At 37.2% G+C, this 24,984-nt stretch overlaps 1 protein-coding gene across 1 annotated transcript in view; it reads right to left on the reverse strand.

The window, feature by feature from the left end:
* The window catches only part of RANBP9 (RAN binding protein 9), a 38,770-nt gene that overhangs the window by 9,638 nt on the left and 4,148 nt on the right, over window positions 1-24,984 (reverse strand). Inside the window, exons 2-7 of the mRNA XM_064705201.1 lie at window positions 19,946-20,057; window positions 9,187-9,239; window positions 7,296-7,463; window positions 4,197-4,219; window positions 2,078-2,262; window positions 1,158-1,270 (exon numbers count right to left, since the gene is read on the reverse strand). Of these exons, the coding sequence (XP_064561271.1) occupies window positions 1,158-1,270; window positions 2,078-2,262; window positions 4,197-4,219; window positions 7,296-7,463; window positions 9,187-9,239; window positions 19,946-20,057 (654 nt within the window). The remainder of the gene's footprint in view (window positions 1-1,157; window positions 1,271-2,077; window positions 2,263-4,196; window positions 4,220-7,295; window positions 7,464-9,186; window positions 9,240-19,945; window positions 20,058-24,984) is intronic.

The raw sequence follows: 24,984 nt of genomic DNA on the forward strand, positions 1-24,984 counted from the left end.
CACGTACATAAATGATTAAAAGACACTGCAACCATCAATCAACAAGATTTTTTTCCTTTTAGAAAAAAATAGTGTAAAGAAAGATCATGTTTGCTTAAAATGTTCAACAGGAAAATTTAAGAACTGCACTCCACCTACATGTATCTAAATGAGAACTCAGTATTTTTATTTATTGCCAGCATCCAACTGCTTTGTAGTCAGACTATGCATTTAGAGCTAGAATAAGACTGCAGACACTCTTCTGCGATTTAGTTCTCATTTTCACAACTTTATAAATAAGCACATTTCAAATTACTGTCACTCAAGAACATCCAAATTGCATCGCACTCCTACAGGTTCAATTTTGACTAAGAAAAACAAAAATTCAGTCTCTTTCACCTACAACACATACTCCTAATCAAACTACAGTTCAGCAAAATCTTTCACAAAGGTTTCTGCTTTAGTTGATGCTTCTGTGGCTGTAACTTGGCTCAAGCTGCAAACAGCCTCCCAGCTCTCTTCACCAACAGAGAAACTGATCCAAATGAAAAAACCCCAACAAATGTGTTGTTTTACAACCAAAGCAGTTTCCCCATGTGGTATGTCACACAGTAACACAAATGCTGATGGTCATAGAGCAGGGATTTAAATGGAAGGGGAAGGCACTGTTCCATCAGGCTGCAAACAGCACTGGCATGGCAAGTTAGAACTGAACTGCTGTTTGTTGTCCTTGTCCTCTTCCCCTCACAGCTGTAAGCAGGAAAAGTTTCATTTAACTTATAAAACATTCTCTAAACTCAATCCCTTTTCACATTCAGATAAAAATATAAATGTCTGTCACGACTAAGTTTTATACTCCTGTTTGTGACTAACCATTAGCTCTCACAAACACTCAGAGACATTACACACAATTGTTTCAGACATATCACAACTTTCCATTCGAGAGAAAAGACAACAGATAATTTACCACATTCTGCTACATCGAACAAGTTACAAAGTATTACTGTGCAGATTTTTCATACCCAGCTGCTCATACATGTGTAACATTAAATGACAGCAAAGAACTGTGCTATGGAGCAGTGCTGCAAGCCAATTTTACAATGCTGCTTAAGAAAAAGCTTTATGCAGTATCTGTTTAAGGGAGGAAACAAGGGATGCAACATGCTCTCCAGCCTTACTTTGTCTGTTCTTAATGGAAGCTAATTCTTCTAGCACAGTCTGGTCTGTGGATCTGGCGAATGCCTCTGCTGTTGCACAGTATCCATGGTGAACTAAGTAAGATGATACCATTCTAAAAATAAACAAAAACAAAACTCAGAAATACTCATTAAATACAGGTAAGAAAGCAAGAACTCCTAAATGTAAAAACTCTTTGATAATATAAGCTGAATTGAAAAATTCAGCTTGAAATGCAGAGACTTCTGTACAAGTCAGACAAAAGTAATTCAATTAAGAATCAGTATATTCTTCAAAACACTGTACAGAAAAATAATTTTTAAAAATAATAAAAGCATAACTTTATTATGATGAATTTTAGTAACAATTATTCATGACCCAAAGGCAGGGTCAGTTCAAATATTAACTGCTAATTAAGCTGGTTTGGTTTTTTTTTCTCATTACTCCCACTGAAGTGAAATTGTTGCACATTAAGTTTTTGTTTTCACTGAGAAAATAAAAAATGCAAAGTCAGAACCACCATTTTTCCAAGAAATACTAATGAGACACAACTTAACCTGGCATGCTGAAGGCTGAGAAAGCAAAGGGAAATTTCCAGAGCCCAGAGTATTAAAACTGCCCATTACAACCACAACAACTTTCCTACAAACTCCCCAGTCCGTATTAGATAAGACAAATTAGAACAAAAGTCCTAAACTCATCATTATAAAGTCCAAATTATTAATGACACAGACAACTCTGCCATAAAATCTGTTCATACTCCTTTTTACACTGTTATCAAACCTGGTAACAAACTTACTTGTACTATTTTTTAATAGCATCTATCACATTTTGCACAAGACAATAGATAAAACATTTTAAAGAACTCTGCAATCATGCAACTAATGACTTTTAAAAAAACTATTAATATTAAAAGTCTTACTTCTGAATCATTGTTTGCCACTCTCCTTCCCGATCTCCTATTGGAAATCTGTCAATCTGTGCTTGAATTTTGGTTCTCCACTCTCGCATATAGTCTTCAATATCAAATACAAATGGGTGTTGTCCAAAATTAGCATCCACAACCTCTCCTGGTGTTTGAAGCCCTACTGTAGGGTACAAGTTTGGCTGCAAGAAACATTTTAGTTAGTTTTTGACCCTTGCCCTAAAATTCCCACTGTTGTGGGCTTGTTTTGGTTTTTTTTTTTTTTTCACCTCTAGTAATAACCTTACTGTTTCTAGTAGGGTACTCCAGCAGTAAAAGCAGCTTCTGCCAATACAGCAATACAATGACTGACTAATTTATTCCCAGTACTCAATTTCTTTGTGTTTGGAAGAAGAAAATCTTACTGACATTCCAGCCAGAAAATACACTTTTTAAACTGTGCTACATGTTACAACTTTTGGGTTAAATTTCACAAAATATTATGTAACAATTTTTGATTATTTTAAAGACCAGTCCTTTTCCTTTAAAAAGAGAACTGAAATTAAACTTACAAAGTGGGCCATTTTCCTTTTAGGGTGAAATACTTAAAACAACCCTGAATTTTAGTGGTAAGAACTGACAGGATAGAAAACTCAATAGCCTCAAAGTCCAACTGTAGTGCCTAACAAAAACTGTAACAATGCATTGACGATTTTGTGAATTCCTGGACTTGTATCTAGGAAAACACTTGAACAGCATTTATTGTTGTCTCAGTTTTATTTTCTGCTGAAATTAGGTCTCCATGCAAATTTAAAATATGGCAAATATGAGAAAGGTAAAATCTGCCTTGGGATAAAGGTACTTTTCTTAAATATAATGAGCATCTCAGCAATGGCAAGGCAATCAATTGTTCACTGTGAATGGGGTTTGGTTACTGGGGTCTTGTGTGTGTGTGTGGGAGGTAGTTTAAATTTTTTTGAAGTTTATGTAATAAATATACCTACATCATAATTACACTGCAGACAATGGTGGTATAGTATAATAGGGTGTTAATCTACAGAACTATTATGCTAAATAAATTAAAGTTATCAGTAAGAAGTTATCCACACACAGGTCAGTAGGAACTCTGGAGCCCAGAGAATCCAGTGAAATGAAAAATACTCTGGTTTCTCAAGCCACACCCAAGCCAATCTTGCCTCTATTTCCACAAATACACCCTTTGCTTTTTTAAATAAACATGCTCATACTGTTACCTAGTCAAAAATAATCAACAAACCCCAAGTCTCAAATCTTTTAATGAGATGGAAACCATTGATTCTAAAAAGGGGTTCAGTTTCATACTTCAGATTATAGTGTCAGTTTTCCTGAGCTGGCACCATGTGCTAGCAACCTGAAGATCCAGAACAGTGGTAGTGGTTTCCTACACAAAGCACTCAACCCTGTGGTAGAACTAAGAGCCTCCTTGGGTTCCTGACTTCATTTTTCCTTAATATCTGTCCTTGCCTCTTAAGGCCCCACAAAGGGAGTAGGTGGCCAGGTGGACGTGCATCACACACTGCACCTTAAACAGATTAAATCAGAAATGAAGGGGATGAGAAGAAAACCAAAGTAATTGCAGTATCATGCCTGTATCAGTAGTATAGGGAACAGATGCCACTTTTAAGGAAAGCACAATTTAATTGACTCAAAGCCACAAGACTTCAGGTATGTGCAGCTTTAAAAAAAACTGATACATTTGATTCAATGAAGCAAAACTTGTGAAAATCAGGCATCAAGAATGAGTTAAAGTGACAATATCTCAAGCAGCCATCCACCATGTTGGTGTTTAATACAGCTCTGATTTCGTATGTAAGGCTTGAATATGCCAAAGCATGTAATAATTATTTGCATGTATTATTATTCTGCTAAAAAAAAACCTGAAAAGGAAAAACCTCTTGTAAGGATCAGTGTAAAACCAAAACACTTTATCCTTCATTTAAAAAATCACCACTGAAATCATGATGAGAAATACCTAATATTACACTAGCTACTAAGATTATCATTGTGATTCCAACAAGCACAGGGTAAATGCTAGTTTGAGCTGAAACATCTGTTTAAAGATACAAAGAAAAACTGTTTGAAAATGCACTTATCTTACCGGTAAATCTGTGAAAGCGATGCCTGTAATAAAGAGAAAATTAAGATTAATTTCCACGTGTCTGGATTCAAGCCTCATTTTCTTAAAGTATCATTATCTGTTTAGAAATCTCACTCAAACATCTCAGAAATAAGCAAAGTATGGTGAAACCCATGATGCTTATGCACAATTCATGTTTTTAAAATAATAAATGGCAGTATTTGTCAAAAAGTAATCATCAAAAATACTTAAATTGCCCTTAATTTTTTCAAAATAGATAATAAGACACAGCAAATCATACAGATAGGCAGATTAGAAAGTCTGAAAGTTCTAGCTACATACTAAATTTAGAGAAGAAAGGTAAGGATATCTGAAAATACTTTTTCACTTGCATGTCATGATGCTGCAACATCAAGATTTAATGGTGTCTTTTCTTGTTTGCTATTACTTTTCTTCATACTCACTCACATTCTTTACACAAGCAGCACATATCTATAATACTCCAAACCAGCCTGCAAGTGTTTCACTCTAATCCATGCCCTCATGCTTTGGTTTTCAAACAGAACAGCTTAATATCGTCTTACATAATTACAAACATCCATCTACCCTTAAAACCAAGGGAGTGATTTTGCTGTCTCAGGATTAGAGAAAAATATGACCTCTATACACTTCAGGAACTTCAGGCAATTTCAGGGGGTGGGAAGCTTTCAGTTAAAAAAAACCACATCAGTAATCTCCTTCTGACAGCCAAATAATAACAGTATTTCAGAATTTCCTTTATTGTTGCAAGTATTTTTTTTAATGCTGAATTATTCAAATCCACTTATCCCTTCAAACTTCAATTTATTCTGTACCACCACCTTTTCAAATTTAAGATGAAAAAAAAGCTTTTAACCTTTTGTCCTAAATTCCGTCCCTGTTTTCAATCTCTACTCTTCACCAGGATTTCAAACCTCAAGAGCATCTGGATTCCTTACACACATCTTTTGAGACAGAAGGATGGCATACTGAGTGAATCTGTTTCCTTTGTTTCCTCCCATCATATCTCAAAGCTATCATTTTATTTATTCCCTGCTCTTACTTTATCATTTTCTAAGCTATACCATTTTTTCTATTTGGCAATTTTGACATCCAGCTTGCTCTTTTCCAAAATGGAGGCTGTAGGCATGACAAATAAATGATGACTAAGTGATATGTAGGAGCTGGGGTCTTGGGGGTGGGGGTTGGTTGGGGCTTCTTTTCAACCCAGGATTTCACACTTGCATGAGAACAGCTTTGCTCTTTCTGCAGCATCAAATCCCAGGCTGAGCCAGAGACATCCTATATTCTAGGCCAAATATGTGGGCCCAGAGAAGAAACATAAATGTCCTCCAAGTCACGAATGTACAGGAATTCTGGACAACTAGCAACTGCAACAACTCAGTGAGACAGACAAAATTTCTGATTTCTTTTTCCACTCAACACAGAATCAATTTTCTCATGTCAGAAGCTAAAGCTAGCAAAGTCCATGACAGCAGAACAACTGTCAGGTTTCCTTGTGAAATCCATAAAGACTCAGTCTCTGACAGATGACATTTTATTAGCCTCCCCTCACCTATGCCATTCTGGTCTCCTCTAAAAATGGATTTTAATCTTTTGCACTGTTGTTTCAGAGTTGCCCTAATCCAGTCTGCTTTACCACTGAAAAGGAGGGTTCTGCTCTTGCCTTCCCCAGCTTACTCACACTTTCAGGTGACCATAAGGGTAGTGAGAACATTCATGTCTCTTTAATTGATCACATGATCCAACTTCTCTGCAGGCACATTGTGAATGTTTCAAAAAGGGAAAAAGGTAAGACTGCTTTTCTCAGCTTTACCCCAGTTAAAGATTAGGGCAAACACAAGCCCATTATCTTCCAGTTGGACCTATCCTGCAACAGGATGCCAAAAGAAACAACTACACAGTGCATGTTTCAAGTGTCCCACTGCCCTAGGCCTCAGGGTATATAGACTCATTCAATTTAGAAGGAACATTAAAAATCATGAAAGAATATAATCACAGAATTGATTACATGGAACTGACCTCAGGAGGAGACTCCTAAGCCCTGCTGTGAGTAGAAGCAGGAAAACTCCCAAGTCAGATGTGTTTGCTCAAAGCCTGAGCAAACAAACTGTCAGTCTCGTTCAGGGAGGCTAGAAAAGAATTTAAACCACATCCTTCCCCCTTTTCCCAAACCTACTTTGGGTTTGCCAATGTAAGAAAATAGAACAGCAACTTCAAGACCGCCTATCTCAATAATCTCTTACTTCATTTCATGCTACCCTCTCCTTTCCTTATCGCATTTCTACCCATCACAGAAATCTTATTCCTTGAGGTTCATCCCTTCAAAGCTCCTGCTCCCCTCAGCACAATTCCAAGATCTCTTCCCAAGCCCCCACTCCTTTCTTAATGCAAGAAGTAATTTTTTTCTTCTTTCCTTACACTCTATATCTAGGCTCATTAAATTACATTAAGTAACTGAAATAGGTATTCCATTAAAATTTTTTTAACTCCACCCACTCTTGACATCTTCAAATTCAAAAATTATCTTGCAGTGTTGCCTAATACTACAATTTACTGTATGAGTTTAATAGACTTAATTTTAGCTCAACTTTTATAATTTATGGCTTTAGCCCAACTATGAATGACTCCAGACTGGGAATCCAAAATACACTGCTCTCCAACATATGCTCAAAACAACATGCATCCAATGTAAGGTTTTAGTGAAGGCTGGGTGTTCCCCCAACACCAGCAAGGAATTTTAGCTAAATCCATTTTCCTTATCTTCAGTTCTCTTATTATCTATTACTTTATGACCATCAAGCACTATTTGTGGATTGAGTAATAGAGTTCATTAATGCAAATCTTGTGGAAAGAGATGCTATAAGACCAATCCTCCCAAATTCACAAGGAATGTTAGTGCTCATGGCACAGAAGAAATTATTTTTCCCAGTTCTTTAATTACTTCATAGTAATTATGAAGATAGACTATCAAGCTATCAAAAGAACTATTCAAACCCTTGGTTCCTGATGTGAAGAGGGTTTCCTATTCACAACAGACCTAAAGACAGTGCTGTCACAAAAGGCAGTGTTTCTGCATACCCAGGCTGTGTCCATTCTTGGTGTAGAAGCAGGTGTTGTTGATAAGGTTGACACAACAACCAATGACATCGCCCGTAGTGAACGTTGGGCCGTAAGGTTGTCCCGTTCCAGAGGAACAGAATGAATGGCCATCATCTCCATGGTAACCATACGAGTGTTTATCCCAACCTAGACAACAAAAGCATTTGCAATTTATTCATTTTCTTCATTATTAAATAAATTGAAGACTGTGCTAAGTTGGTATATTCTGGCCAGGCTAACACAATTACTATGCTCAGCCTTCTGCTTTCTAATATTTCTTATCTAGGAAAGCCACTGCATAATCTTTAAAATGACAACTTCTTTTATCAAAATGGCTGAATAAGTAATTGCATTTGTAGTATGTAACAGGTAATGCAAATTCAGATAACACATTTTTCTCTTTACTCCAACATACAGTATTACCAATCCCAAAAATATAATCAGCTACAATGCTGAAATTCAAAAAGCTATATACAGATCTGACATGTCCCAGTAAAGCAGTGAAGATTCTCCTGTTCCCCTTTCATTTTGCAAAACTATTGCTACCATATGTCATAATCAGATTCTTCCTGGCTACAAACCAAACAGGCATCTCTGGGGAAACATATTTCTAGTCCTGATTATTCTCAATGACTATTCAGCAGCAAGCAGCCTCTGCATAATAACAGAATCTCCAGATTAAAGTGTAACTAGCTATGCTGCTCCTGAAAATAAAATAAATTTTAAATAAAAGGAAAAAATTAGCAATACAGGTGAAAAGCACAGCCAACAGCTAGTCATTATGCATGCAAATATGGTGCTGATTCTGCAGGTGAAGAAGGTGTAGAATCTTTAAGGAGCTTCACACTGTTACACCACTCAATGAAATTCACAATAAACGATCTTGGTCTGTGCTCTTCTATAAATACCTATCTACACTCTCTGCAAGTCAATACTGAACCTCTTCTGTCAAGCTGCTGCCTTGCAGGTTAATTTGGAAGTATTTTACACACTTAGACCCTTAATCTTTATCATCAGTAGCTTCAGCTGGTACCATATTAAGCATCTCTCAGTAAATTAAAGACAACCTCAAATTATTGGAGTTGCATTCATTAGTAGTACCTTTGATAATTATAGCATCCTAAATCAAACCTAATGCCACCCACTAATAATTCATGAGCCTTAGGTGGGCTCGCAGTGTAATGGGGACTTGCAGTCATCATATGGATCTCTACCAGAGCATTTGGTAAGAAAGTTAAAACTCAAAAGTAATGAAATGCAGATACTCAAAGGTAAATTCAACATGGTTTTATATTTTGGTAATTTCAAGTCAGTTGGTTTTGGGTGGATATTTTTTTACACATTTAAAGATCTGTTAAAATCCCAGTTTTTTATGTATACACATACAAATTCAGAGATACTACAGACAATTGTTAACTAGACAGTGTCCTTGACCATGCAAGTTAATGGAACAGTCAAAACTTAAAACTAGGCTACCCACTCTTACTATGTAGGCTGGAAAGGTAAAGGTACAGAAAGTGAGAAGAGTTCCCTCCATGTTAGACAGAGAGGTTTTATCACAGCAGATAATTTTTATTGCTAGAAATCCAGCATACAGAGCATGGAAATCTATAGCTTCATTTTTTTATCAGGACACATAATGAAAATTTTATACTATATTTGTTTGCTAAAAAATATCTTCATAATGTTAAAAATAACAGTAAGAGCTGACAGAAGTAGAGGAGTAAATGTACAGTAAAAGTTAAACTTTTCAGCTGCAAGTGTTACATAACTCCAGTAATAGATACAACACAGAGGTGTCATGCTACACTCTCTTGCTTACCAAAACTGAAGCATATTTTAAAAACCAGTGTAAGTAACTGAAACATACCTGGTAGTCTGTTCATGTTCACACCCTGCGCCGAAAGCCCAATTCCCATGTAACTAAAAATGAAAGAACAAAAGAAATGCATCTGTCTCTTACAAAAATACATATGTATGTGGAACATTGCCAAGAAACACTATGCTGACTAACCATGTACCAATTAAGCTACTGAGAGGTCATTTAATAGTGGCAGAAGAACACGGGATTCCCAGCATATATGGTTTAATATGGACAGATCCTGTCTCCACAGGAGGTAAGGACAACTTCTTTTCTTTCTGGCATCCTGGGCTAAAATGATGTTCCATTTATGCTAACATTTTATTAGCTAAAATGTTTAAGGCATGAACAAAGGAAGCCAAAGGTCATATCTTATTTTGAAAGTAGGGGTACAGCCATACACATACCAATGTCATCGTTTTCAACATACCTAATGATGTTTTGCAGACAAACAGGAAGGAGTAATTTTATAAAATACATGCAACACTGCTTTACTTCAGCAGCAAAATGCAATCTTGCACAGCACTTATGAAAAGATCACACTGAAACATTAAAGGCCTGGAATGTACAGTAGAATGTTAATTTGAGAAATTTACCATCAATGGCACTCAGCTGCTTGTAATCTGATAGCAGACTAAAGAGGGGAAAATATTTGTACTACACTAACCAGTTATCTGAAATAAAGTCCAAAAGCCAGCTTTACAAAAAGGTGGTTTTCATAAAGTCAGTGTCCAGGACAGTTGTTAACAATTCAATAGCAAATATTACAAAGCTGAAATGAAGAATTTCCTCATCCCTAAATAGCACTATTAGAAGTCAGCAAAATCAATTTTGCTTGTTTCTTAAGAAAAACTAATGCCATTACTAAGACAACAGGAATACAAAAAGAGAAACAGCAAAAAGAAAATCTAGGCTTTCACCATTGTCCCTTGCCCAAAATAAAGCAACCCCCCTCCAACAACTAAAGCAAGCATTCAAAAATCACCTAAACCTACATTTACTTGTTATCAAATCATTCAAGGTATTTTGACACTAGTTAACATCAGTTACCAAGAATTTGCTATGAAATAATAAACTGTATGAGAACAAAATATTCACCTGTGGCAATCTGGAAAGTTTAAGTCAACAGACATCACCTTTGCATTCCCATCTCATAAAACAAATTTTTAAGCAACTATTCCACTTGGAAGTGCAAGTTAATCTGCTATTTAAAATGCTTTTGCCACAGAATGGAACTAAGCAGAACATCTCAGAAGTGACATGCTTAATTGTGTATGGGGGTTTCTGCTCTTTCTATGACCACTTCTAACAGTTACCTTACCCAATTCTATGTTTGATGCCTAAAAAGCCCTCCTCTGATAATTTCTCATGTATAATACTGTCTTCCTCTCCTTCAAACATACCAGCATGAAATGGAACCTCGGAACCATATATAGCAGATATTACATTTAAAAATACTGAAGAGCTGAAGCAAAGGGCAACAAACAAAAGGATTAGTCTTTGCTGCACTGCTGGATACACTACTGAGGCACCACTGCAGCAGCAGATTCAACATAACAATTATAAATGAAAGCAACAAGTGGAAAGCCCTTGATTTTGTCTTTAATAATAAAGGCAGAGTTGTTATTAGCATAGTCTGAGGTCTGACACATGAAGGATACTCATGTGAAGAGTGAAAATCTCTTATTCATTAAAGAAAGGATGTTTACTTTTAAAAACAATTTTAGATAACTTTAACTCCACTGACTGCAAAAAGCCTTTGAATGTGAGTCCGATTAAAAACGCAATCAAGGTTCTGTTTCAGTATTTTTATAATAACAAGACTACAGTTACACAAAAATGCAAAAATATTACATAGAAGATCATGGTCTAGGCAATATTTTGGTAACACCACTCTTTTCTTCCTCAGATATCCTAACTTCCAACCTTCCTCAGCAACACCTGTAAACACAGTTAAACTGTATTTAAATACAGCTGGGAACAAGGAATCTTTACCCACTGGTAGTGACTGGAAAGCACTAGGCACTAACACCATCTCAGGAAGAAGATGGATGTTAACAGTATGTATTCTTCCCTGGGATGTACTTACAACTACTTGAAATGTTAACACCATTTTGTGAAGGAGACTTGCTATTAATAGAAAATGAAGTTAGATGAAAACATTGCAACTAATAAATTTACTACAGACATCTTTCACAAGGCAAAAGGAATGTCTACAACTTATGGTCTGAAGTGAGAGAAATTAAAGGCTCATCAGTTAAGTTAATTATTATTTATTAGAGTTGATAGACAGCTAATTTCATGTTCAACTAGGTTAGTACACTATAAATTATGGGGGAAAATGGTACCATGATAGACAGGCTTTAAATGCTCTAAAACTTATTAAAAAGAATTGTATCTATCCCAAACCACTACGTGTAACTCTCTCACCTTTTCCCCACACCTGTAATCTTCAGACTGGAATCGACTTTTTTGGGTTTTTTTTTAAGACGCTTAACCCTTGTTTAGGTCAAGAGTCAGGGTTTGCAAAGACTCGCTTCAGTGGGAGGAAGTACACAGACTGTTCTCCCATTTGCTGCTTAAAGCTCCCATTTCATGCATGTCTGGATCGGAAGAAGAGTGGCAGAACTATGTATTTAAGTTTTCCTCCCTTAGCCTATGACAAAAATGATGGGCAGCACAACAGGCAGCCCAGGTGCACTGCAGGCCCAGAATGTTCCACGTCTGCTAATGATGCTGTCCTGCCGCATGAAGAGGTTTGGTCTAGGAGACCCAAGTGACCTGTCCTTCCTGCCTGCAGCTCTGTTGGCCGTAAGAGCTGTCCTTGGCAAGCGGGGGTGTCAGCACCATGAAGCAGCACGCTCAGTCCATCCTGCAGCATCTTCCAAACATGGACACAGCTCTGTGGCCTCAGAGACCAGAGAGGGTGAGCAGGGCTGTGGTTCTGATGCTGCCTCCCTCAGTACCTGAGGCCTGTCCCTCCACCTCAGCTCCCTACCCAGACACGTCCCTGGCTGTGGCACTGGGAGGATCATTTACCCAGGCAAATAGCACAAAGTGGCCCGGTGCCTGTTTTATTAAGCAGCCCCTCTTTTGAGCAATTTCAGTCCCACTGGCTGCTACTCATCATCTCATTAACATGCTCAACTCTTACAGGACCTCATAAAATAACAAACAACCATTCATGGAAGACATGAAATCAACCCATGAGAGTCTGAAATTAGAGAATATAGCTGGAAAGCAATTTAAAGTACAGCCAAATTGGTATTAAGGACCAAGAAAGCAAGTGTATTTTACAAAGACTTGGGTTTTTTTTTTTTCACTTCTAATTGTATTTATTCTTGTTCCAGTCCAGATCAATTAAGATATAGGTTACCATTTTAGCGTCTCAGCACATTTTCTAGTTTACATTTCAGAAGTCATATAGAAACTTTAGGAACACCAGAAAACTACAGAATTTAAAATTCGCTGAAGATTCTTTTTTTTTTTTTTACCACAAAGCAAAAGAGAAAATGTCAAAAAAAGAGGCATTATGATACCTACTTGTTTCCTATAACACATACTGAAAAGCCTAAGCTTCTCTGCAGGGAAATGTTTAAGAAGCAGAAAGCTCACAATAACTATTTTCTCCTCAAGTATCTTTCTAGTCAAAGGACTAAATTTACATTTTTGCTGGAGCCTTAAGTTTCTACTTGGATGCCTGAATAGACTAATTGTGAGAAATGAAAACAGCCAGAGCCAAACAGAAGGAACAAACAGCAGTAAGAGAGGATACAGAACTGCAGATGCTAAAAGATCAAGAAATTAACAAAACCCAGAAAGAAACACAACTCTGATTTTTATTTATAACTATTCCATTCAATCTTGTAGCCACTATGTTGAAGGTATATGGAAGATCTTTCAATATGAAAGCTGATAAGAATCAGAACTCAGATTAATTATATCCTATCCTGCTCACTCCATAAAGAGGAATCTCAAAAACTATACCAAACCACAGACAACTCAGAAAGGCTGAAGATAAATTCAAGTACTAAACAATCATTTCTCTCATAAAAAAAAAACCCACCAAAAATTCCATGCTGTATTTATAAAGCCAACTCACATAATAGTATGTGACAGACTTCCTACTACAGAAATGTCACCTGCTATCTCTGCCAAGAGTCAAATTTCTTCTGACTTCCATTGTGCCTACATATGCTGCTGAAGACATTATAACCTGGGGAACTGCTGCATGCAGCTTCAAAAACCAACTCTTTTGTTGTTGCAAAAAGTACTTACCAACGTGATGCCTTATTCTCTACATGTTATCCATTTAAAGGAAGCAACTTCAACCATACAGCATTAAAACTTAAGTTACCATATTATCTGTAGGGAACCTAAGACAAAGCACTAACAGATGTTTACAGCCATAAATAAAGCAACTGAAAACACCCTAATGTTTTGAATGCATTGATTATTAAGAAAAGTAGAAGTAACACTGAAAAAAATATAAGCTATATACCAAGTATAGTTTGCTTTATCATTATGTTAGTAGCTTGGAAAGAGGACAAGAAGAAAAAAAAATGCATCATCTTTAAGACTTTAAAGACTCAATGAACTTCTATAGGGCCCTCACAACTGACTTGCAAGGACATAAAAAGTTTGAATAATGTTCTCCTATAGTTTTCTACACTGCTTTTGCTGACACTATGAGGCCAGAAATAAGCCACATTAAAAAGGTACCTACATTTATCTTTAATGTAGTTACTCTGTTTTAAAATTTTGCAGAAATGTGCAAATTCAAGATTCTTATTGTCTGCACAATCACAATAAGAAATGAGATGTTAATCTATTTAAATGTTTCAAAATATGCCATAGACAGTTTGAGTCTTTAATTTCAAACTGAAAACAAGTTTAATTTTACAGAGTATTTCCAAGGAAACAGTATTTTGAACATGATAAACTCAGGTTTCAGATCCATGCAGTTCTGCATAGCGAGGCAAAACCAAAAATACATCAGGCAGTCATTTTGCATAGTGCTAGAAACTGTTACTCCTGTAACACTTTGCTTGTGATTGCTCTAATGTTCCTAGAAGAATTCTCATTTACTGACATCCCTCCCACTTTGAAGTTTCATCATTTCATCCTGGGACACTTGTCCCCAAGGACTAGAGCCTTTTTGGGGACCATACTGTCAGAAAAGAATGGTTACAAAGAAAATAGTATAATGTAAATGTGGATTATGGTAAAGTTAGCATCTATACACTGTATTTATGTGAATGAACTTCAGAAGAAAGAAGTAAAAGATTTTTCAAGATAAGACCAAGAAAGCAAACATATTCTCTTAATGCTCTTTTTAAATTACAATTTTCGATTTCTAGCATACACCATCAAAGAAAGAAAACTTTTGTCATAGCTCCAATATTTCTGACCAGGTAAACACAAACCTCAAACAATATTATTAAACATTTAGTTAATGTTCATTTCTGCCAATATCTGGTCTCATACACTCAGGTAAAAAATTAATTACTGCTATAGTTTAAGAAAAGATACACTTGCTGATTCATGACCTGATCTCTTCTTGCAGCTGCTACAATTCAAATGAAGACACCAATGAAAGAAAGATACTTCAGACCTTATCAGATTCTACCCTATACACAAGTACTCTGCAAGGCCGACTTATATGGAGAGACTGAGTGAAGTTTTGCACCTTGTTTTACTAAATGCCTGTTCTTTTAACAAATACCAGCTGAAGACATATTAAAACTATAAAAACAGGTCTTAGGACTGCATAAAATTTTCAAAATACATTAATAATGTACAAAACAAATACAAATCAATCAGCAACTGACAATGTTATATATTTTGTTTATTGGTTAATGCTTCCGTTGAACAAGAAAATGGGTATACTGGATGCTAAAGGAAAAGCCAACTTACTGCAACACAAACAACTTGTAATAAAAAAAGTATAGTTTGCGTTTGAAGAGCTACACATACATCCTCTAGAAGACAACAAAGCATTTATGACTCAAACACTCTGAAACAGCTCAGGCTCTGCCACAGGCATAGGTGTCGTGAACACTCAAACTTAATTCCCATGGTATTTTTGTTTTGGATAGTTTTTCCTCCTTTACTTCACCACCTACTTCATCGCATACACAACACATACTACACAAGATACTGCCAAAACAACAGATGACTGATTGTATACCCAGTGTTAAAAACCAGCCATAGTGTAACAAGTGTTTAAAGCCTTATTAACACTGCTTTACCAAAAACATACTGATTACTTGCATGAATTGCTGTACTAAAATTTTATTTTAGAGCACTATATTTAGCAGAACTTACACATGGTGCTATAAAGGCTGGCCATGAAGATCTGCATCAGCACCACTACACCACAGACTAAACAACACTGCTTACACAAGTGCAAGCTCAGTGCTATTTGTTAAAAGGATACAGCCCTTCTAAACTTAGTTTTTATCAATTCTTCCGGATGCCTTACCACTCCCAATCCTTGTTTTCATTCTTCTTAAAAAAAAAAAAATCAGCAGTGCTCCAGGCCAGGTTGGATGGAGTGTTGACCAACCTGGTCTAGTGAAAGGTGTGCCTGCCCTTGGCAGTGGGGTTGGAACAGGATGATCTTTAAAGTCCCATCCAATCCAAAGCATTCTGTGACTCTATGATTTTGCATTTTAAGCATCTTCCTCAGCTGTTCTAAAAGCACTGAAGACTGTCTAGAAGTACATGCTATTACGATCATTTTTTGCCCATTCTTATTAATTGTATTTACAAATCAATGAGTAAGAATGGACAGAAATTCAGGACATGGAAGATAAAATTATTGTTCCCAGAAGTTCATTTTCTCTGGGAAAGAAACATGTCTCTCCTAGTGAAAGACTTAAAAAAGCCAAAAGGCTGTATTTAAACTAAAATTAATGGATATAAGCTACACCATGACCAAAAGTAGCATTCCCAGGCCCTTTGTTTCACATTTTGCTTTCTGCTCCTAGTTTCACCCTCTTTTGCTGTCATAGCTACTCATGAAATGATACAAGCAGCCATACTGGGGGAAGAAACTGAATGAAAACAAACTCACTCTGGAGGTCAGCTTTTGGAAAATTAGTTATCCAATCAGATTTACCATGAAGCTGATACAAACAGTCACAAACTGGGAAAAGGGACATCAACGCAATGAGTGTTTAGGGACTGCTTCTTCTCCTGGCCAAAATTTTTTATTTATTTTTAAGTTAACTGGACATTTCAACAGAGATGCAGACATAACTTACTGTTAGTTAATAGTCCCCTTCCTGCCATGCTTTCTAATCATCACCTTGGTACTGTTCCCCATACACCCATTACCCTTCTACTGTTACTCACATAACCATCCACAATGTTCCACATGAGCCAAACAAAGCAAAGCCAAAGAGAGTATAAAAGGAGACAATATATATAAACAGAAGCCCTTAGGCTACAAAAGACAACATCAAACTAAGAAAGAAAACTGAAAAAAGAAAGAACAACAGGAAATATTTACAAAGCAATATGACAGTTGGTTAGAACTTTCAGCAAGAATTTAAAAATATCTAGGGTAATTATTTCACATATCTGTACTGTAGCAGCACATCAGGACTCCTTGGGTCAAACACTCTACAAATACCAAGACAGATTTTGTTTGAATGATATTTCAACCTTACTACTTTTACTGAACTTAATTCTCACTTCCCTTTTTCTCATCCAGTACCATCAGTTACTGACCCTATCACACCACATGGAGGTACCAAAAAGCAACTTTGCTGCTCATCTGCTCTGCAACACCAATTCCCATATCCAGTTCTTCCTTCCTAGTAAAGCTGGTTTTTTCACACTTTCTTCAGTGTGTTCATAATGTTCTCAAAGTTGGTCATGAACTTCTGCAAAATTAACATATTACACACCTTCAAATTTCTACTCAAGCCAGTTACTCACCTAGATACATGAAGAATTTAATGACCTAGGTTATTAAGAGTGACAAAACCAACTCTGTGCTCAAACACAGCCACAAGAAGCCATGCTACATCCACACCCTGTACAAAAAAGACCTGTGCTTCTTCAAAGAAGAATAATTTTTGCCCTGCTACTTTCAGATATGCGAGATCAGATTCAAGAGGCAGCACTTTCAAGTACTACAGTAGTATGAAAAATGGATCTCCTATAGCAGGTTTTTAGTAAAGGGTTTTTGATTATTTCACGCAAGTCATGCTAAGTAGAGCACACAAGCAAGAAGGATCTTAGATATACTCCTATAATACAGTACATGGACTAAATACTTTCAACTGAATTTATTAAAAAAATTAAATAGAAGTAGTAAAGACTACGACCAAAGGGAACTCCAAACAAACAGCACAAAATTATCCACTGACATTTATGCAAGCTGGAAGCTGTACTTCAGCTTACAGAGAGATATCTCAGTTGTCTCAGGTAGTCTAGGATTTTCTTTAAACAGTATTGTAAAATACAGCTCTGCTGCTGCCACAGCTAGGCTAACACCTTGAGAACACTTGATTTTGCAAGTAAGGCATTTTAGCTAATTGACCCAATTAGTTACATGCTGGTCTTCTACAGATATGGTCCTCCTGAACTCTGTTCCCATTACCAGATAACAAAAAGAAAAAAGGCAAAAATGTACCTGGAGCAAGCCAGGTGAAACACAGCAGGCAGTGAAAAAGAGCTAATAAATCCAAACTGACAGAAACTGTTTTCTGTAGTCCCATCTCTTTGCATTAAATTCCCCAGTTTACTTATTATGGCAAAATTTATTAGTTTGAATGCAAGGTAACTGAACTGTAAGAGATTCATCCTGCATCTCACCAAAGACCTCCTGGACCTGAGAACAGGGTCTAGAGACACACATTTAACATCCAGTGAGGTGCCACATGTTGATTCCTGGTCTTTATCAGCCAGGCTGCATTTGGCTTTACCTGTGTGTACAGTATTTCCCAGCTACTATTTCTACCTTACACAATGAAAAAAATTCACATCTCAGCTCATTATGCAGCTAATGTTTCATAAAGTGACACTAAATGAAGTTTGCAAGGCTGAACCAAGGATGAGACAGTAATAACTGAAAAAAGTACCCCTCCATTTTTTATGCAATCTCAGCAGGTAACTTCGCAATTCATAGCTATGTACATCTCACAAGTGACCACTTAAATACAAAACTTTGAAAAACTTTACTCAGTGATGTCTTCCCACTTTTGCAGGGTTGCCTTAACTGAATCTGAAGTTACTAAAATCCAACACAAAGGATCACCAGTGAAGTGTCAGAGGAGCTATGTAAAATGACACACCCACATATGTGGACACTTTTTGAAATCCATCACTTCAAAAAAGCTACCTTCCAAACTAAGTAGGCAGAAAACTATTTCAAGAAGAGACACACTACTAGCAAGTCACAATAAGAACCTCTCCTTAACCCACAGCAAGCAGCGGGATAATTTTTTTAAAAATGTTCCTAAAATTAAAAATACCCCAAAAACCGAAAAACCAAGAAACTCACACCCCACACCCCCCCAAAACGAAAGGTGTTCCTAAAATCGGTAGCAGAACGTTACTTGAAAAGCCAATTTCTACCATGTCAATTTAAAATAATTAGGTCTGCACAGTGTAACAAAAGTAACTATGGATGTAAGTTTTTCACAGCAAAGAACACTCCCAGGGATAACTTTTGAGACAGAAATAACAGCAAACTCATAAATGCCCCTACAAAGCTGCAGCACTACTGAGAGGCTATTCTTTCAAAATATCACTATGCAATACTATAAGGAAAACAAGTTTGGATACTGTTTCTGACTTACAGAGGGCTTACAGGACTCTGGGAAAATGAAAGAAACAAACTGCAGCAAGACAAAGAAAAGACAAAGGCACTGAATTTCATCCATGGTTCTTCTCTCAAGATTTACTTTCACACCAGGGCATAAGCACCTGCAATATGCTTGTACAGTACCTAGAACAGGGACAGCCAGTCCTGAACCTTGCAGCAGAACCAGAGAATGTACTACAGCACATTAGAAAGCAGCCCTACAGTGTATCACAATTAACACCCATCCTCTACCAAAAGCAGTGTAAGATGAAAAGGAACTAAAGTGCTTCAGCAAAGATTTCATTAGCACTTCAAGACTTTCCCAGGTGAGATTCTATCTGCCTCGGCAGACTTAAAAGCATGTATTATTTGTGCTTCAACAGATTCATAATTCAGATGGATTATGGGAAGCAGCAGCTTCTTACTCATCAATTCTTGCTCTTTCCATAGGGTGACAAATTCCCAGGCACTTATTCAGAATATTCCCCTTTATTCTTATTACTGTTCATCAACAAGTAGCCTTAAGAATAACTTTCTGTTTCAAAATTGATATGACATCCATGAAAAGATGACACTGAGGAAATAAGTTGTCTGCTACACACCCTAAAAATTACATCAAAGTCTGTAAATCCATATAGCCAAAACCCAACACCTTTAAAGGTAACAGCAGGATCAGTCTGGTCATTCAAACCCTAACTTTTTTTGTCAAGAAAAAATGAGATGATGTTTTGGTATTTATTGTAAACTGATTTGTGGACAAAAAAATACCACAATCAGCTCTCTTAAAAGAATCAAATATAAGAGTGCAAATTCTCAACAATAAGGAATCAAGCTGTATAAAGTGGTAAAATAGGAAAATAAGTTTTGATACTGAAAACATCTGTTGACTGAAAGATGATATAAGACAGTATTTCAAGAAACAATTAATTAATAATGCACTCTGCTTACCCATCTCTTCCCTTACTGACAATTTTAACTTCGAAATAATATATGCCACAGGCTGCAGGTATAGGATGTGTAGCTCGAACAGAAGCAGCGTCTTTTGGAGTTTTTCCATGACCTGAAAAACAAGAGCATTTGAATGCACAAATGAACACACAAAAAATGTGCTTTAGTTAATTGCAGAAGGTGACTCAAAGCTATGCATGCCAACTACTCAAAACAAAAGGCTTATGCAATGAGCAAACAACATACAATATTCTTGTCAACCTGATTTTTATGCTGGAGTATTTTGTTTCAAATACTGTAAGCACCTGTATTGCATCCAAGGATGCTAAAAGAAGTCCTGGATATAGTAATCCAAATAGGTCCCACAATTATTTAAAGGGAAGCCAGGAAAAAGTTTCACCATTCTACGTAACATGATTGACAAAAGGCCACTTGTGTTTGAAAGAACTGTATGATTTCTCAAATGCACAGGGCTTACTCATTTTTATAAACTGAAACACAACATAAGAGAGCTTCATCTAATGCTTAGTACTCTGAATCTACAAGTTAATGAAGACACTTCAATTCTAACATCCTCCAGAATAAACATCAGTCATTATACAGAACATGCTACTCACAATCAATTTCCACATTCCTATGTTGTTCCAGGACAGCATTAAGCCTTACAGCCTGCAACTGAGCTCATGCAGCTCCTACTCCTTTTTCTTATTAGGCTCACTCTACATTAGCTCTGCCACAATAATGCCCAATTTCAGCTCTTGTCTACTGCCAGGATTTTCAACCCAAACCCAAGAGCCACTTGCATTCTACTAACACCAACCCTCTGAAGGTGTCATCCTTCCTCCTCACAGTCCTTTCCAAAAGCAACCTGCAAGCAGGCTTTTGACCAGATGACTTGTTTTAGCAACAACCTGCTCAAGCAAGCACAGTGTCTCCCAAGTACACCCAAACTCCTCAACTTTTGTGTGACAGTCATGCATGGGGCCACTGGACATAATTTTAAAAAATTTAACAAACAAGATGGAAAGTATATTGGATCACGGCAAGAAGCAAGGCAACTCAGTAAGGTGGAAACCAAGAACAGACTGTCACTGCCATAAGAATAACTCACGCAGATCCCATGCCTACTCTTGAAGTGGATCTGTAGCATGATGAAAGGAGCTGCCTGTTTTGAGTGTGCTGTACAAATCACTTGTGCTGCAGCACTCCAGCTGTCATTTCCAGTCCAGACAGGGAGGCCTACTGCACCTGCACAGCAATTGATCTGCATATGCAAAAATCCCACAACCAAACACACTTCTTTCAGGGGCATTCACACTCGCATTACTGCTCAGGCTCAGATTAATCATGTCTCAGGTGCAGCAAGTCAGGTCACACAGCAAAGAAGAAACTGTAGGACAATGAAAGCCTAGGCAGGCAGAAAGATAAGGCCCACCTGGCCCACAGTACAAAACCTCTAAGGGCAGAGGGTCAGGGATTGACCTGTACAGAACCTCTGAGCACAGTGCTCTCTTGTGCAAATGTTCATAGAACTGTCAGTGCTTATCAGCCTGCAGAGCCAGCACCCACCAGCTCCTAACCAATGGCACGTGCTCAGCCAGGGAGAGCTCTCACTGAGGCAACACCAGCAACCAACACCTTTTTGGACAGCACAAATTCTTCACCCACTGACATTAGGTTTAACCTACCATGTTTTCTCTGATGTTGATGACTCACCCCAGTGTGCTACTACCTAAACACAAGAGGCCAACCACCTTACTTTTCTGAGTGCAAACCCATTCCTTACTTCAGTGTTTTGTTAGTACTACTAAACTTTTGTGCAGAAATCCTTCGATCACCTCACACGTTTGACAATGTTAAGTTTGTTGCCTATGTCCTGCATGTTGATTTATGCATGCTGATGTGATGTATCACATGAGGGAAAAACAGTAATTTACGCCTCATATACATACACAATATGGTTTATTGTTCACTACTTATTTCCTCGGGCTGTGACAACCAGTGTAACAACCAAGTACATAATCTTAGAGCTTCCATGAGTTTGCTTGGTTTTCAAGTGCTGGTGGATCACTATTTAGCTATTACAGATTATCATGTCTAAGTACATTGAAATCCTTTAGCTAAAAGGGCAGAACACTGAATTCCTAAGATATCCCTTAAGTTCAAAGAAGTCCGAATAAACAATGCACTGGAAGAAGGAAAAATACTTTCTTCTAAAATCTCTTTAGGTTTTTACTTTAAAATAGACTGCAAAGAAGTTCCCTTGGTTACTCTATGCACTTGACAATCTGTGTAGTTTCAGTCTGAGTCATTCTCCTTATTTGGGAAAGTCTTCCACATAGAAAAGACTAAAGCAGTAGGAACCAGCCAAATATTATTGAAAATGTAAATCTATTACCCAGCAGACTTAGCTTTGTGAAATCACAATCTAAGTGTTTGGCAACAATACCTATTTAAGGTATTCTTAACACCTCCTCCTGAAACTCCCCTTCTCCCACCTCCTCCCCAATCCAGGCATTTATTTGCAAGGCCATACTAGGAACCAGATTGATTAGCTGATCGAGGTTTAAGAAACCTACCAGATTTTTTAAAGCAGCAGATCAGTTCCCTGATCCAGTTCACAACACAGCCACACACAGCTGTCACACTGCAAATAAGAGGTCAACAGAGGGGCAGAAGTAACAGGATACCTTACCAGTATTGCCAAACACTTCATGTGGTGAAGCAACACGCTTGGGGAAGTCAGTGCCCAAAACTACTTTCATCCCATTAAAACAGAAGACACCCTAAATTTAGAACTGCTGTCCTTCTAACATAATCTCCTATGAATCCCATTTTACTGCTTGAGCATACTGCTTTTATTTGTACTTACATAAAATTAATATGTCTAGAAAGCTAAACATCATCCAGTTAACTACTTTCCAATATTCCAAGTATCTCCACACCATCTAAACATGGCAGTTAAGTCTTTCAGTACCACTGAATTACATGTGGTCATGAGATCCTAGTTTATCAGCCTGCTTTAAAACAATAAAGAGGCTCTTAACTGAACAGTTAGCTGAACTGCAAAATTCCTTAGCAGAGGATACTACAGATGTTAAAGAGAACACAGCTTCTAGAACTGCAGTTAACTGAGACACTGCCTTGAGTCCACAGTGTCCTGCAGCTTAAAATGGCTGGAAGCTGAGAGGGGAAACAGACATACACCATTTTTAGATTTTTTTCTCAGGCACTTGCGACCACTGTCACCAATGGGACTCCTGAGCTGAGTGGCCCATTAACTTGATGTCTTCTACTGCTGCCACATTCTTTGGTAACCTGAATCCTCACTTCCTTGCTTGTGAATAAAAAAGAACTCTGACACCCAACTCTGAACTTCTGAATCGGAGGTTCCAAACACCTGAAGTAGATCACACAAACACTGCCCAATGTTTCCTCAAAACACACTCCTCCAACAGTCACAAGCTATAGGTTGAGTATTTAAAAGAACTCTTTTGAAGTATGTAGTATTTAACACTAGGGATTTTCATCATTAAAAAGAGAACTCTGCAAACAGATGCACTGAGAGCAGAGAAGGGAAAACAGGTCTACAAATCTTGAACTTTACACTGTAAACCAGATCATAGGTGAGTTCAATTACTAGTACTACTTTTACTTGGGCTTTCATTAGAAGTGTTTGACAAGCATGAGTTGACCATGCTTTATATAACTTTTTAAGCACTCACACTAATGATTTTTAGTAAGTAGTATCGCTACTACTTAAGCAAAATTACAGTGAAATTAATCTAAATTTTAATTCTATCAAAAGCTAACTCGGATATAAACATGTTCGGAGAAACCATCTCTGCTTTCAAAAAAGATAATCTTTGAACCTAAATCTAAGTTTATAACGCATACACACCAAATAGTCCAGAAGAAATCTATAGGAGCACCTACCTAGACAAAAGTAAGCATGTTTATCCAGTTTAAATCCTCAAACGAAGTTTACATAAGCTGAACTGCAGTTATTTCCAACAGGTGGTTCAATGACTTGCTCACACTGCCAAAAATAAAATAATCAAAGCCTAATCTTCTGTTGTATTCATTAGGCAAGTTTCACTGAGACAAGACTGGAACAGGCTGCCCAGGGAAGTGATTGAGTCACCACCCCTGGAGGTATTTACAAAACCTGTAGATGTGGCACTTGGGGACACGGTTTAGTCGAGGACTCAGCAGTACTGAGTTTGTGGTTGGACTCGGTGTTCCTAGAGCTCTTTTGCAAACTAAATGATTCTATAATTCTAAGAAAAAAACCAAATCAAAAGACACAAATTACTAATTTTACTTTAACTTCTTCCCCAGTTTAAAAAAAAGCAAGACATCTCAGAGCTACAAGGCTGTCCAAAACAGGCAAACTGTACTGAATGTACCCTGAGTGTTCTCTGCCAGAAAAAGTGACACCATCCTTGCAACGCTGAGTGACAACACAGAACTATTAGTATAGAATCCTCTTCGTTCTCCAACAGGAAATGGAATGCATAGTTTGCACTGAAAAATAATATATTTTTGTTTTGCACTACAGGCAGTTCAAAGGCAACTGCACTGTAAATAAATGTCTGGCTAGGATCCCCTGGCCTGTGATACATTAGAAAAAGTTCATGCAACGGCAGCTTAGTCAAAATTGCATAACTTTCTTCAGCTTTTTTGGACAATTGTCGCAAGACTAATTTAAGTGAAGTTTCTATAGGAGTTTCCATTATTTCTGCACCAATTATTTTGTCTGTTTACAATTCTGTATATAGTTTCTTCCATGGTTACAAATCTGAGTCTGTTTTTATCTCCTTACACTACATAGTACAGATCACTACCTGCTGGAAACCTAATTTGCCTGTCTAGTGGATCTTTCATACCACATACACCATTTATGAATTCCCTGGTTTTCAACAGGACCCATGTCTTATTTCTGAATCTTTTAGAAATACATAGGAATATTTTTAAAGATGTCTTGCCTTACTAGCTATGTAATTTTGTGCATGCTTTATGTGCAGCATGCACTTATG

Source organism: Zonotrichia leucophrys, chromosome 2 (assembly GCF_028769735.1).
Source record: "Zonotrichia leucophrys gambelii isolate GWCS_2022_RI chromosome 2, RI_Zleu_2.0, whole genome shotgun sequence".
Taxonomy (NCBI): domain Eukaryota; kingdom Metazoa; phylum Chordata; class Aves; order Passeriformes; family Passerellidae; genus Zonotrichia; species Zonotrichia leucophrys.